Raw genomic sequence first — 16,604 nt, forward strand, 5'->3', positions numbered from 1 at the left:
CTCGAAAACACGAACGTCTCTACTTCCTTCATTGGAACACATGCGTGAGACGTCAGCATGCTGAAAATGTGACTTGGCACAGACATGACATCACACCCCCAGGGACGTCTAGTTTTAAATGTCTTCATCTCATTATCCTTGACTGTTAAAGACGTAAATCTTTTTCCTTTGTTACTTTTCTACTCCATAATCCAGTTGTTTGTTTTGTACCTGTTGGTTAGTAAGCGGGTGTGTTCATTTGATTTTTGTTTTGATTGTCTTTGTTTTCTTGCATGTGTAAACAATTCAACCAGACCAGAATTTGGTTCGGTCAGCAATCACTTGTCTCATTTTACTCACTTCTGCAGTCAAGTGGAAATTGTCTGCTAGTAGCTTTCCTAAACATAAACATTGTTCAGTTTTACATTTTACCAAATTTGTTTTGTCAGAGTTTACTTTTACTTAACTTTAACTAGAGTACTACAGTAGATATGGTAACATGTTAGATTACTAAATTACAAGCATTATTGGAAATAAAGACTAAAACGTATAATATTAATTATTATGTATATATTAATATACAGGGCCAATCCCGGTTCTCACAAGGCCACCACAATTTGGCTCTGTAACATAAATTCAATCTCATACATGTACTATTATTGGACACTCATGAAAAATAAATACTGTAGTGCCTATCCCAAAGATCCGGGAAGACTGAAAGTATTGTGGTTAATATTCTGCAATACATGTGCTCGCTGCAGGGATACGACGGTGCAGACGTTGACGCTGCAGCCTTCAGTCCGAGATGGTATCATCACGTATGAGGATTCGCCGCTGGTCCGTTGCCAAGGACTCCTATATTTCCAGTCTGATATTCTTGTATTATTGATTTTTTTTCGGAACCTTAAAGTGGCGTTGATATGGGCGTGCAGGTCAAGGCCGTGAAGATGGGACACATTTTGGTGATTGACGAGGCCGACAAAGCTCCCACAAACGTCACCTGCATCCTGAAAACCCTGGTGGAGAGCGGGGAGATGATTCTGGCTGATGGCCGCAGAATTATCTCAGGTATGCTCAATACCCCTCACATGCTGGGTTTATTCAGTACTCTCGCACAAGCCTGAGATTATCATTTGAGTCAGATTCTCAAAACGCATTATTGACTCGAATATATTATTGACCTGAACGAATCTATTCTAGGACTGAACAGTTGTGGGGGGGGGGGGGGGGGGGTTCTAATTGTGTCTTTTTTCCTCCAAAATGTGATTGTGATTTAATATGCAATTTTCTTTTAAGGTAATTTTCTAATGTTTATTGTTTGTTTGTTTTTTTACAAACAAGCAATTCATTCATCTTTTTCCACAACAAACAAAATCATGTCTGTTATTAATTATAAGTTAGAAGGTAAATGAAGCAGAAATTAATTAGAATTTATTTATTTTTTTGTTGACTATGATTGCAGGTATAAATGTACAAATCTTACCATGCAACAAAATGCTACATATGGATGTAGTTATCCTCTTAATACTTGAACGATGATAACTTAGCAAGGTGGTTCTGTCTTCAAATCATTTGGCTGGAGGATGTGATTTGAGCTCACTGCTCTGTAGCGTGCACAATATTGTCTTTGTGCGTACGCAAACATCAGAGACACATAAATGGAAGTTAACTCTTTTGTTTTTACATGGTGACACGTCTGTTTGAATATGATGCCACAAGCTTAGCTGACCTAAATTTGGGCAGTTTCTTGCCAATTCCTATATGCAGTACCTCTCAGGCTCCAACAGGTTGATCACACACTGATATTAAAGCATTAACTACAGAGGCCACTTGAACTCGATTGCTAATCAAAAAAGCAGCACCTACTAAAGCACATAAAGCATCTGTCATATTAATCTTGGATGATGATTAGCTTTTTAGGCTCTTATATGTGGTCGTTCCACAATGTTATGGGTGCCCATGTCTATGTTCGGTCTAATCTACTTTGTTTTTTGTCGATGTGCTACATGCGTCCATTAAGTCAGTTTTATTTTATTTACAATTCCACTTTACTTCACATAGATTGTAAAGCAGTGACTTTGTGTTAAAGGCTTTGTGTGTTTTGTGTCCGATTGTTAGATCCACTTGAAGCCAAGGGGAGGGCTAACACCATTGCAATGCACCCAGATTTTAGAATGATGGTGCTGGCTAACCGACCGGGTTTTCCCTTCCTGGGCAATGACTTTTTTGGAGCTCTTGGTAAAAACACACACACGCACGCACACACAGTGCCATTTGACATAGATCCATTTGTTTTGGTACTCCACAATATGCATTCATCTTCATAGGTGACATCTTCAGCTGCCATGCCGTCGACAACCCCAAACCCAGGGCTGAGCTGGCTATGCTGAAGCAGTACGGCCCCAGCGTTCCTGACACTACTCTGGAGAAGCTGGTTGCTGCCTTCGGAGAGCTCCGGTCCATGGCTGACCAGGGCACCATCGCCTACCCGTACTCTACACGTGAGGTGGTCAACATTGTCAAACATCTCCAGGTAGGAAGACCCCTCCCCAAAAACAGACTCGTTTGCGATTGAGATTTACATTACCGTATTTTCACGACTATTCGACGCATCGTACTAATGGCCGCAGTCTCATTAATGCGTGACATTTCTGTATTTTACACATACACAGGACGCATCGTACGAATAGCCGCAGTTTTACAGTGGTAAAACATACGCCAGCTTAAACATACGGCATGCATGCGCGCACTCTAACACGTTAGCTTGAAGCATACGGTAGCAGGCCAAAACCAGGGCAAAACCACTACCGCTCCGGCCCCTCGGTAGTGATCTGATCTACCCAAATACACAAGTCACAGACTTTGCTGATGACTAATGTCCACCTGGGCGCGACAGCTGTTCCCAAACTGTCTTTTGGTATTCAACAACTCTTTGTTCCCAATTTGTTTATTCCCACTCTGTGATTGAATCTAGCCTTCGCCCCCCTTGCTTTGACATGATTACTCAAGAAAAAGGCCCTCTGCCCAAACGGCCGACACCTCTGCGCTGAACATGTCCAGACATGCCCAAATTAACCGAAACTTTAAACATGGTACAATTTTGCGCATAGATTCTTATAACAATTATGCACATTATTTCAGCTCAAGAGACCTCAGAAAGTACAATAGGAGGAAGAATGGATCAATAATTCAGTGCAAAATGGGCGAGGCCTTTTTTTTCCTGATTTCCCCACAGGCCGTGCTGCTTTGTCATAACTCACTAATGGCATCGGACTCGCAATAATTTGGTTGGCTTTAATTACCACTTCACTGTCTGGCATCTTTAGAGACTCCCCCCAAGTCAATGTATACATTGCTTCTATTCTCTCAGACATTATTGATTGAGTATCCACAATGCCAAGGCCCAGCACTGGAAATAAATACTTAGAGGTGTGAGCTATGGTCCAATTATCATCCCCCAGAAGCAGAGCTGTCACACTTGGTGTAATTTTAATGGGAAAAAAAATACTTTGACCCGCGAACATGATTTATTTATTTATTTTTAGTTCATAGACAGTGTCATTGAAAAACAAAACAGCAACACATACCGATGCAGGTCTCAACACAGTTTGAGGAAATACGATATGTTAGATGTAGATTTGCATTGTTTTGCTCCAGTGTTGTTTTATTAAGCTGCATGTTAAAAATATTGGGAACACTTTATTTTGGTTACGTTGTCAAGGTTGAATTTTTGATGCTCATATCTGTTTGTCCTTTTTTCCTACAACTCCATCCCAACAGAAATTCCCCAACGAAGGTCTTGCCAACGTGGTGCGGAACGTCTTTGACTTTGACTCGTACAACCAAGATACACGGGACGTCCTAATCGAGGCGCTGCACAAGCACGGCATCCCCATCGGAGCCAAGCCCAACTCTGTTCAGCTGGCCAAGGAGTAAGGCATCAGAAACACAGCACTTGTTGGCCATGACATTATGTTCACTTGCTAAAAGGCCCCATGCCAGAATGTCCATGCAGTGCCATTCTAAACCACTACAAATATATTATTACCGGTAATAGTGGATCTCATTGCATTATGCAAGTGCACATAATGTTGTGGTCAACAAGTACATTTCATGAGGAGATTTATTATCCTCAAACGGTTTATGTAGTTTCAGACGATGATTTTAAATATAATATAAAAATGCAGGATTTAATATAAAAAGACTATGTTTGACAATGTTTTACATGTTACGTTTTGTTCATAGTGGTAGAAGTAATTGCAATGATTATGATTTGATAGGGGTTGCACGACCTCAACAAACACTCAAGAAAGTTGAGTCGCATTAATTGAAAAAACAATCACAGGAGGGAGGAATGCTTTGCAGTAAGCTATATACCATAAACAATGAACAGCCCATACACTGCATTTAGGCAAAAGATGGACATGAGCACAGTAAAAAAAAATCCTATTGCTTGGTGTGCTTACAGTTGGAGAAGCCAGGTAATGTTTGTACAACTTGCCAAATGAGGAAGCCTGTCCTCATTCTGGCCTCTCCACAGTAGCAAGTTCACTGTAGTGGGAATTTACAGTGTTTCTCCAGCACACGTGTGACCGTGACATGAATAAGCGGTGTGGAAAAATGGATGAATAGATGCAAATAATCACCGACCTCATTATGTGCGGTTAAAGAATTTCGCTCCGTCCTTCCGCTTTGAGAGTGGAATCTGAAAATTTGTTCAGAATCATGCTAGAGCCTGGATTTTTTTCCCCCTTGACTAGTCCTCCCTCATTTACCAAAGCTGCACATTCAATTTTTTAAAAAAATAATTAAATTACAATGACAGACTAATTTCATTCAGCACACAAACACTAATCAGTTGTGGCAAGCGGGTCATCCTCCTCAAGTCAAAAACACGATTAGCAAGTAGTTGAATGTCCCACTCTAAATTGTTGGGTCGACTAATCTGTACAACCGCTATTATTTGATGTGTATACATTGGATTGTAAACAACCATAAACAACTATAGGTAATAAAGAAAGCTGTGCTTGCTTATTCATTTCAACCCATGAGACTCCGTACTTTCGAAATGATGAAATGTTAGATTTTTGCGTTATGCTGTACTATTTGTATTCATAATACATTTTTCATTAACTTTCTATTCGGTATGACTTGAACTCAGTTTTAGCTGTTTTCAAATGTCACTAAACTTGGATGAGGCTTCAATGAAGTCTCTGCACGAATCAAGCTGTTGGAATAATAATAACCTAAGGCCTTGCATTAATTACAATGCACTGACTACAAATGTAAAGTTTGACCTTTAAATAAAGGGAAATATTTGTTTCTCTGGTGTCCTGTTGTTTTATTTTGAACTGATCACATTTGCTGGAAAAATAAAAAATAAAATCTGAACTAAACGGGGCAGAAACAACTATTTTCCTTCATCATATTGGCAGACAATCTGATTTCTTCTTTTAGCAATAATTATCGATCATTTAATACCACCGTTTGTTTTTTTTTTTTCAGAAGAATACAAGCGAAAAAATTTCAGAAAAAAAAGCAAAATGAGTACCCGATCTTTGAGCCCTAACTTTGCTACGATTGAAAATTTGAATCAAGTCAGTGTTTTTATTTATTCATTTATTTATTTATCAGTGTGTGTGTGTGTGTGTGTGTGTGTGTGTGTGTGTATGTATACAATATATATCTAACAATATATATCACAGTTTATATCTTTTCGGTGTAAGTACTACTTTTGTTTGTTTGTCTTATTTTCCAATGTAGTCTCTCTCCACAGCGTAAAAATCTTTGGACTGATGTCGGCTGCATTCCTCAGTGTGCAGTGGGCATTCGGGGCAGTTATTTATTCTGTGCATAGCAGGAACCTGCCTCGAAAAAACAACGCCACTACTAATTAAATTTTTTATACTGCTGAACCATTCATTAACATTTGCACCCATGGACAATTATATCTTCAATTAATCAACTTTGCACGTTTTTGAAATACGTGAGGAAATTGAGTTTCCGGAGAAACCCACAAGGGCACGGGAAAAACATGCAAACTTCACACAAAGAAGGCCGGAGCCAGAATTTTAACCAATGACCTCTAAACTTTGAGGTGGATTAGCAAGCTGGCCCACTTCTGTCTGTGAGATTCTAACCACATCTGACTTTAAACGAAACTTCATTGCTGGGGTCCCAGGTGTTTTACTTACTTACTGCAATGCCCTGTAATCATTTTGCATATGGGAAAGGAGACCAATATTTACCAATGCGAGCAGTAAAATTAAATAAAATAAAAGTGAAGAGCACTCTCATGCAAGAGCTGCTGTGAGCCACAGCGCGAGCCCATGTTCACTAGCTTACATATGCCACTCCACCAGGCCCCGCCTCTCAAAGGCACGCGTTAGTAAGGGTAAAACTATTGGCATATGAACACACACGTCGCGGCATTCTTTATCTATTCTGAATTCGATAAAATTATGTGTAATAGTTTGGACCCGCTTTACCAAAGCATTAGGAAAGGTGTCCAAACATTTGACCTTTTCGGTTCAGCACTATTTGCAGTTTGTCTGACTCGACTCCGAATTGTTCAGGTCAAAATTTGATCTCTTACCCCAGGTTGCCCCTGCCGGAACCCAAGATGACAGGATTTTGGACGATAAATCAACAAGGCAATGCCCGACGCAAACTGCTATGTCCTTCTGAGACGCATCACATTGATGTCAAGGTAAATAATGTCTCTATTGTTTTTTTTTCCAAAGGAGACATATTGGCTTTCATCTTGTTGTCGGCAAGTGTGTGCTGCAGCTGGCTGCTTGCCTCTACTTGTGGAAGCACAGCCCAGAATATATGCATGTTGAGCATTAAAACAGTGTGCTCTTAGAATTTGATTGTCATTTGAAAGCAGGTCCGTCTGTATGTCCACCCAGCCGAGCTGCTCATGACACGGGCAGTCAAACTGTGGATGTGTGGATTGTTAATTTGTAAATTACTAGCCCCACGATTAGATAAATACAGAATGACTTGCTCCAAAACACATGTTTTGAAATTAGCAGAATATGAGATTTACGTAATTGGTTAATATCACACACCAAAGACTCTACAATTTGTATACCAGCTATTAAACAATTCAGGAATAAAATGAAAGTGGTTGTCTAGGCTAACAGTATTTCTCACATTCGCAGGGCCCGGTCTACCTGCGTATTCAGGCCTATCCTTGCAATAGGCAGGAGAGCCGAGCGCTGAGTTTCAGTGAGGAAAAAGCCAGCTGGCAGATTCCCATGAATGAAGTCAACATCATTTGCGATGTCATCACCAAAGATGGTATTTTAATCTTTTTACAATGTTTTTTATTAATGCCCATTAGAATTATTTATTTAGTTATGTCTAATGCCCTACTACAATACTCCCCTCCTTGAGCCATCACCTTACCGCGGTGGAGGGGTTTGTGTGTCCCAATGATCCAAGAAACGAAGTTGTCTGGGGCTTTATGCCCTTGGTAGGGTCACCTATGGCAAACAGATCCTCTGTGAAGTAAGAGACAAAGCACGGCTCATTGACGCTGATGATGAACGAAAACATTGGACGGCGTTTTCCCTTGCCTGGATACGTGTCACAGGGGCCCCCCTCTGGAGCCAGGCCTTGAGATGGGGGTCGCTGGTGAGCGCCTGCTGGGGAGAGGGAAGTCGACTGGGGAGAGGGAAGTCTGGGCTTCCCTGCTAAGGACCCCCCCCCCTCCCCCCACGACCCGTCCCCGGATAAGCAGTAGAAAATAAATGGATGTGTCTTACAACCCTGTGGAGCCGCTAGCAGAGGGCAATTTTGATCAAGGCCCGACTATGTTATTGGCTCAATAGGGAAATGAAATTCAACACGAAGTGAAGATTAGTGTATTGCTATATTTTGGTTGCAAACAAATAACAGCTTTTGTAATTATTACAAATGTTCACTACTGCGCAGCAACCAGGAGGCTAGAATTCTTCATTTTCCACATCATCAACCAAGGAAAATTCTCAGAACGTCGAGCCCTGGTAGTCTGCAATGTGTACTCAAAAGCAATGAGTACACCTAAAAGTTTGAGAAAATACTTTTTTTTTCTCCAAAAAATGTGTCCATTTCGTTATGTGTCGTTCTTTACCTCACGGATTTGTGCCTCGGTCTAGCTTCCTTGTGGCTATTTTTAGACATCCACTGTGCCAAATCAAGGGACATGACAAGATTTCTCAGAAAGAAGCCATCACAGCATGATTGCTTTTGGGAGTCACATTTTCCCTAAAATTGGAGCAAAAACATATGAAAAAGCCCCTTCTCTTTTCTGGAACTCTATTTAGAGTAATCACACCAGAGCTGAGTCATACCCTTTGATGCATCCTGTTTGCTTTGCAGACACTCTGTACGTGGCCACGTGTAACCCGGTGACGCTTTACTCCATGAAGGAGCGTGGAGAGGCCATCCAGTGCGTGGAGCTTTACGACGTCTTCCCAAGGACCATCAGTGGTGTCTGGCAGCCTTTTGTCACTGTGGCCCCCCTGGGAAGTCCATTGGATGGGCAGGTGGTTCTGCACGAGCAACAGGTTGGCTCTCAAAAATCTAACAAACCCATGCCAATGAAAACCGAGTCTTCATTTTATGGTTATGGTCATCAGTCTTGGGTAATAATCCCCAGAACAAGATATTTTACAGTTCTTTAGTGTGCTAGCTGTTCTGTAACTGTCTTGTTTCGCTTTTCTGGGAATTTGACAGACCACTCTCTCACCACGCTGGACATTCTGGCAATCATTCACTGAATCATTATGGATGCTAGCTGAATACCTACTATTAAAATTGTCCTGGTCACATCCATCCGGAAAGGGTAGAGCACAAACTCTAACTCCAGTTGGAGGACTCTTAACATCCCAATTGAGAATCTTCCAGAGACGGAGGATGAACACGATGACATGTCCTCATTCTGACCACTATGAACTCGACTAAGAATCTTGACACTCTGTTTGTTATGTTCCTCAAAATAGTGGGCCATAATTCGTGATAACATCTCTCCGAGTTTGAGACAAATGCATTTCATGTTAGCTCTTTGTCCACTCACAGCGTTTCTGCAGCTGCTGCATATTAGACAAATAGGGATGAGGGGGATTCTAAAAATACCGTTGTGATCTATCAAAGCACGTCCGTCCAGATATGAAGAGGCCTAGACAAAATAAAGTTCACACACAGGTCACAGGCTTTCAGACCGGAAAAATATGCCCAAAGAGTATTTTGAGTCCTTTCTGGGACGCTGATGACTGCTGACGAATAAACACGCGTCCTGGTAGTGCTACTTATAGTAACTTAGCACATTAATGGCATAAGGTTAGCATTTTGTCAACAAACTAATGACAATGTACCATATTTTTTTATGGATAACACAAGTATATTGCATATCCTGGCACAGAAAAGGTTGTGCCCGTTGATTTTTGAGCATTCAAATGACTGTGTGGACCACCGCATATATGGTCTACATTTATCTGAGTTACCGTAGTTTTGAATCTCGGAAATGGGACAAAAACATACTTATTTTATTATTTGCTGAATTATGTAACCTCTGGTTGGAGGAGGAAAAGAGTTTTCAGGAGATAGATGGACAGACTTGTGCTTATGTGCTATGGTCCATGTTTATCATCAAGAAAAGGGGCTTACCTTCGTGTAATAGTTGCAATGCGTGCGCATGTGTGTATATATCAGGAATGTCGAGCCAATAAGGAAACCATTAGCATCATGCTCGCTTCCCTGTGGTTTTGTCTCATCAAACCCAACTGAAGATGAGGACGAAGCCGAGTGGGTGGCTGATGAAGGTCACACACACACACACACACACACACACCTCCACATACACACACACACACGCGCGCGCACACACACACAGGCACATCATTGAAACAAGATGAAGATTAAACACCATGAAAACAACATACAAGAATACATGTGATACATGTGTCGAAATACTAAACTTGGTTTGTCCTGGAGCGCCCTCTGTAGGTTGCACAAATTAAAATTTACCCAAAGAATATTACAGTGTGTCAGTCAGTAATGCAGTGTAGGTCGATAAATCGAAATTAGTTCATAACGTTAGCTTTGAAAATGCAATTATTATAGCTGCTATGTGTAATCTTTTCCATTTGTCCATAAAGATTAATGTTCTGTATATTTCCTTTCTATATTTATTATAGTGAAAGCCAATTGAACTCCTGTTAATTGCAGGGAATGGATGCAATTCACGATAATCTCTTATTTTTCATAGGCGTTTTTACCCCTTACACTTTGGGTGTTTTTTTTTTGTTTTTGTTAGTTTTTTTCTGTTTTTTTATACAAATTAAAAACTAATGTATTTGAACACACAAATACATTGCTTGCAAGTATAAAATATATTGAAAATTACCTATAAGAGGTGGGACCTGTTGGGGTGGTGTGTGATGTCAGCAAGTATGTGTGTGTGTATAGAGTGTTGTAGCCGAAATATGTTCATGGCAGTGTCAAACTCTAGTGATTAATTGACAACTAACTGATGGCCAACGTCGTAACCCGGCTCACTGGGCATGAAAAAAGAACAAAAGGACTCCTCTTTCCCAAATAATACAAATACCGGTACTTTAATGCAACTGAAAGTATGAGAAACAGAGAATAACTCCAGGCTAGCAGAAGACAGCATCTACACTTTAGAGGGAGTGGAGCAGCGGGCCCATGGACTCCGCTTCTCATTGATTTCACCTGGGCAATCCAAGCAATTCAGAGAGGTGTTTGGTTTGTTTTTTAATCACGAAACAATTCCCAATAAACATCAAAAAATAAAATGTTCAATTAATTGAAGGAGTGATCGCTCGAATAATCATTTTTGACAGTAACAGCCCAGTATACACATTTAAATCGTTTGCGGTGTCAAAATATTTTTTGTCAATTTACGTCGCATTTAATTATCATTTCTGGAGCGATTGTGTATCTAATTCTTCTTTCCCTCTGTTGAATCAGAGTAACACGGTGCTACACATGGACATGGCCACGGGGGCAGTGCGGAGACTCATGTTTTCATCGAACAGCGAGCAGCCCCCCAGCAAGACTTCCACTTGGTGGAGCAATAAAGAACCACAGGTCAGTGCTAAGTCTCAAATCATTCTCATCACCTACACCATAATGTTTGACTAAGTGTATCCCCTGATGCTGAGTGCATCATTTTCAAACATTTGAAGTTTCACAAGTATTTGTTTGTTTTGTAGGGAGAGTATAAAATGTGCCGCGACTTCGCCCGCAACAACTGGCTGCTCTTCTACAAGGAAGACGGGTTAGATGATGCCCTTTGCCACGCAACACATTCTAATCTGTTTTTTGTTTGTTTGTTTGTTTGTTTGTTTGTTTTTTTATAATAAGCTTGGTGTTTGTTTGCCATTACAGCAACCAGCTGGAGGTACTAGATGTGCTGGAGGGCCAGGTTCACACGATTTCCCTGCCCATCAACCTCAAGTCTGTCTTCCTGGTGGCAGAGGACCGCTGGCTGCTGTTAGAGAGCAACACCAACAAGTATGTGACTACTTTTCAATTTCCCCTTTTTTTGCGTGTGTGCGCAGATAAAGTCACATTGGATTGGTTTTTACGGGTACCCTTTGGTATTCTTTGGAATGTATGCTAAATTTACAAAGCACAAACTGAAGTTTCCTGATTACTGTAATTTGAGTCATTTAGGAAGTTGTTCTGAAATTTCTAAGAGATCTAGTTTTGTCACTTTCACAAAAATATAACCTTTTGACTGTACGAAGTTTGGGTTCATAAATTTAGATTCTATTTTGTTCATTCACATTCATTCCAGCAAATCCCCATTTACTGCCATAATTATTTTTTTACATAAAAATTCACACAACGTTATTGGACACATTTGATTTGGACACAAGTGAGTCTCAAAATCTCAAGAAGTCTCCAGTGTGCACCACCAGATGTTAATGGCTATTTTCTTCCTTTGCTTGTAAACAGCCCAAAAGTTTTAAAGTTGGCAGCTCTTTGCACAAACCGCAAGTGTGTTGTACACTTGGAACCCATTATAGTTGTTGGGGGGGGACGCTCAAAATGTTTCATTTTATACGTGTAATTTGTAATATGTATGTTTCACAAAATTTTAATATGTTTAAATGTGTTTTAAATTATAAGGGAGGGATACAACTACAAAAAAAGATAATTTTAATGTTCTTTCTTATTTTTTTAACAATGTCGCTCTGCTGTATATCATTCTATTGTGGGTGAGCATTGAATGTGGAATAAATGGGGCTCACTATCCAGCATTTATGTCCCAAAACACACATTTATACAAAGAAATGCCATTTCAATGTCAGTCTCCCTCTGCAAACAACCTTAAACAGGAAGTTCCTGCTGACCAAGCCCATACACATGGGGGCCGAGGACTCAGGCGTGTGTCAGCTGCACACCATCAGCGAGGACGCCATCACTTCAGGCCATGCGGCCGCCAGTGCAGGTGGGTATTTGAACACATCTGTTCTGCTGGAATGAAATTTTAAAAAAGCTTATTGAGGCTGTTCTGTCTCCATCCACAATGCACTCTGCCTGTTTGCGATGGCGTTTTGTTCGGGCTGTTCACAACAACAGCATCACTAGAACAACGGCATTACAAGACCTGAATAGACCACTGAGCTCACCTGTCCACAACACAATTGTTGAGGATTTGTGTGGCTGCTGCTTCCCACTCTTACCGGGAACAAAATGTCAAAGAGCGTGTATGCATTGTAGATGGTCATGAGTCTCTTTAATGTTGCAAGCTCCCTTTAAGATGTATGCTTTGTGTAATTGATAGACCTGACTTTAAAGGAGTTCCTTATGTGTACAGTAGGTAGGGCAGGAGGTTGTGGCCAGGTGAAATAACCCTTTTTTTAATTGAAATTTGTATGATGTTATTTATTTATTCAAATAGGAAGGTTAAATATGATTCACAGGTGTCAGAAATTACAACTCCATACAACACAGATGTGAAATGCAGACACTGCTTTCAAAAATGTTTTTTTTTTTTATAAACAGGCTTATATTTAACTTCTTTCACTTTTTGGAAGGAAAAGACCCCTTAAGTACGGTTATCTTCATATTTTGGCTACATGCAACTCAGATGTGAAGCTGTTCTTAAAAATAAAAAAAAGCAGACTGCTGTTTTTTGTGCAACTGAATATTTCATCATCACTCTCTTTCACTGGGCTGGAATAGAAATTTACAGGTGTCGTAAGTTGGTGTACTCCATGCAACATGCTCTAAAACAAAAAATGCAAATGCTGCTTTAAAAAAATGCACAGCCTACCATTCCTTTTCCTTCACTGGGCTGAAATAAAAGGTTACAGTTGCTACGAATTAGTGGACTCCATACAATATTGATTTGAAGCTTTTCTCAAAAGAAATAACTGTAAAGCAGTAAGCTCAAAATGGCATTCCTCGCTGATATTTCCCATTTTCTGCTCTGTCAGATAATGTGTCTGTACCCCAAATGCTGTCATGTGATCAGCTTCCCAACGAGAATCTCAGCTCCGCTCTCAGCCAAAAGATTGTCTCCCCGAATCGCATCATGGCTGACACAAGCACCTTTGCGCGAGTCATCGTGGGCTTCCCAGACCTCATGGTGACCATAAAAACACATGAAAAATATCTCAATTAATCTCGATGAGCATCTTTCAGTGTGATGATTAATGTCTGGTCCAGTCTCCCAATGAGGTGTACAGCTTTAAGAGGGCTCTCGACCTATCAGAGGTGAAGAGCAGCAACAGTGGCGCCCACACATTCCTCCGAGGTGGCCTACGGACTGCTGCGGTCAAACAGAGCAATTGTGTGAGTCTACTGTCAGCCAATCAGGTGGTCCGAGCCCTTCCACCGAGCAAGGTGCCCCTGAAGGAGATCTACCCAAAAGGTTATTAGCATTTATACTGCTTTTGTATGACAGTGTCTGACACTCTAATGGAACGACTTCCTATTTTGCCTTCAGATGTCACCCCTCCGATGACATCAGCCTACCTGGAAGTGACTGATCTCAACTCTAAAAAAGTCAAATATATTCCTGTCCCAAGGTAAGTAAGACAGATAACTGTTGAATGTTCTGCCACCATCTTGTAGTGAGATATGGAGTAGTTAGTTGTGCCAATAAATTTCCTCAATATATAGGGCAGTGGTCCTCAACTAGAAATGCTGTCGGTCCACTTTTTTTTTTAAAATAAGACCAAGGTCCGGTCCCATGCACAGCGGTCATGGGGAGCAGGGCAATATGCCCATTTAGTATGGTCAAGCTAAGCTTATACAAATCAACACTCCTCACAACCAACCAATAATGGGGTGCATGAAAATAATTATTCACTTTTGCCAGTACACAGCAAATAATGAGGGGGATTGTGTTGAGGCACAGGAACGCTTTTATTTTGTTAAGTTGTGCCTGCTTAATAATAGAAATAATAGAAAATAGAAACTTTGTTAAACAGTAGTTGTAATTTTCCCATTAATTTAACAAAAACAAAACAAAATACTAATTTTACCAAAATAAATACTAAACATAAAAGCAAAAATATCCTTTTCATTTGTACAATTCCCCTTTTCACATCCCTTCTGAAATCACTTAAAAATATATCAGAAGAGGAGTTAAGAACCATTTTAAAAACTGACACAAGGGAGCACAGGAATGTGCAGTGCTTTTCTTCCACAATAGGTGAATGCAATGTCTGAGGCATGCAAATATTATTTGAGGACGCCATTGGGATGTTCATTTACCATGTTGCGGTGTTCTATTAAACAGTTGCAAAGTAGACGGCAGCAGAACTGCACACAATCGAAACCTCCCGCGATTCGTTTTGTCTAATTGTCTGTGTGCGGCTGTCCTGGGCTGAAGCTGTGAGCACAGTGGCGTCGCGCATGCGTCTCTTTCCTGACACTATTATCCATTTTGAATGCGTGCTGACGCTTATGTATGGACACACCTTAAGTTCAGAGGAACCAATCAGCGCATCGTATATGCTTACGCTTACGTATGGACACACCTTAAGTTCAGAGGAGCCAATCAGCGCATCGTTATCGCCGACATGCCCTGCTCAGGCAGGGTCTCGAGTGAGTCAAACATTATACACACAAAGTCGCGCTGCCGCGGTCCTCTGCATTACATCTGTTAGTGCACGCAAAGAATACAATGGATAATTTTAACAAGCGATCGCGGTAATGCGCAGATTATAGTCCACAAATATAAAAGGTATAACGTAAAAATCAATTTATAAATTATTTTATACAATTTGCCGAGGGTCCGGACAGAGGAGGTCGGCGGTCCGGGCAGAGGAGGTCGGCGGTCCGGTCGTGGATCGCGTTCCGCCAGTTGAGGAAGAGGGATATAGGGCATGTTTCTTTCTTTCATTCTGTGAGCCAATTTGATTTGAAACCATGTGATATTTCTTTCTTCTCATATTGGTCGCAAGCGTATAAAAGGTTTGGCAAATGGACCAGTGGGATGGGATTACTTTGTGAGTGCTATCCCGAGTGTTTTGGAATTTGGAGTTTTGTGTTTTTTTTAAACAATTTTTGATTAAATGAAAATAATTTTACTGATACATTATTACATTTGCAAGACGTAATGGCATTATAAAGTATCAGTGCTTGGCATTGGTGTGTTTTCAAATGTAAATACAAGTACTTACCGGTATACTCGGTTAGTAATCAGTGCCTCCTAACCCTATTTTTTTTTATTTTTACTTTTTGTGACCTCAGTCTAAAGTGTATATTACATGAACCAAATTCCAACTTCTCTTTACTGTCATGGGTGGCAGGTCGATGTCTGTGTCACCCTACACTAATTGGCTGTCCAAGATGTCAGAGACGGATGTCCTCATGGCTCCACTCAACACCGGCGGCGTGGTCACGGTGGACATGGGTGGTTACGTGCGACTCTGGGAAACAGGATTGGACACGCTGCAGCGATCGCTGATGGAGTGGAGGAATATGATTGGCACTGAGGACGGTAGGCCTGTGCAGGTAAATGCAGTGGTACCTTGACCTTACTTTTTTGACATTTGAGAGTTTCAAGGGTAGTTTGGTCAATCATTTATTTATTTAGCTTTGGGTTTGAGCCAAAATGTTAGTAATGAGCGAATCTCATTTATGAGTACATATAATATGAATAAGTTTTATTTTTTGTCTATCATTGCAGAAAATAGAGTAATATACTTTGTATTATGTAAAATCAGTGTCTTAGAACATTTCAATATTATGACAATTTTCTTTTGGAAACCCACGGTGTTATCCCCGAATCAGTTAATTAATGCAGAATATCTGCAAATATTTCCTGAGCTTTTAAACGGTTTCTCAGTCATATTTAAAATCAGGTAGCAGACTTCTGACTTGAGAGATGTACAGAAGACGGTCATCGACGCCCTTCACAAGGAGGCTAAGTCACAAAATGTCACTGCTAAAAAAGCTGGCTGTTCACACACTGCTGTAGTTAAATATGTTAATTTATAAATTGAGTGGTGTGATGAGGTGATAATCTCAGCCTTGAGAGTATTGTCAAGCGAAATCCATACAAGAATTTGGGGTGCCTCCCAAGGAGTGTACTGAGGCTTGAATCGCTGCATAGAGAGCCAGCGCACATAGATATGGGCTACAAATGT

General features: G+C 40.6%; 1 protein-coding gene across 1 annotated transcript in view; it reads left to right on the plus strand.

The window, feature by feature from the left end:
• Positions 1–16,604, plus strand: part of vwa8 (von Willebrand factor A domain containing 8) — a 63,524-nt gene that overhangs the window by 29,894 nt on the left and 17,026 nt on the right. Inside the window, exons 22-37 of the mRNA XM_052081722.1 lie at positions 741–816; positions 912–1,047; positions 2,098–2,217; positions 2,307–2,512; positions 3,760–3,911; positions 6,580–6,688; positions 7,146–7,284; positions 8,347–8,534; positions 10,960–11,079; positions 11,205–11,269; positions 11,380–11,505; positions 12,336–12,448; positions 13,440–13,591; positions 13,672–13,876; positions 13,952–14,033; positions 15,765–15,969. Coding sequence (XP_051937682.1) covers positions 741–816; positions 912–1,047; positions 2,098–2,217; positions 2,307–2,512; positions 3,760–3,911; positions 6,580–6,688; positions 7,146–7,284; positions 8,347–8,534; positions 10,960–11,079; positions 11,205–11,269; positions 11,380–11,505; positions 12,336–12,448; positions 13,440–13,591; positions 13,672–13,876; positions 13,952–14,033; positions 15,765–15,969 — 2,194 coding nt within the window. The remainder of the gene's footprint in view (positions 1–740; positions 817–911; positions 1,048–2,097; positions 2,218–2,306; positions 2,513–3,759; positions 3,912–6,579; positions 6,689–7,145; positions 7,285–8,346; positions 8,535–10,959; positions 11,080–11,204; positions 11,270–11,379; positions 11,506–12,335; positions 12,449–13,439; positions 13,592–13,671; positions 13,877–13,951; positions 14,034–15,764; positions 15,970–16,604) is intronic.

Source organism: Hippocampus zosterae, chromosome 12, assembly GCF_025434085.1.
Source record: "Hippocampus zosterae strain Florida chromosome 12, ASM2543408v3, whole genome shotgun sequence".
Taxonomy (NCBI): domain Eukaryota; kingdom Metazoa; phylum Chordata; class Actinopteri; order Syngnathiformes; family Syngnathidae; genus Hippocampus; species Hippocampus zosterae.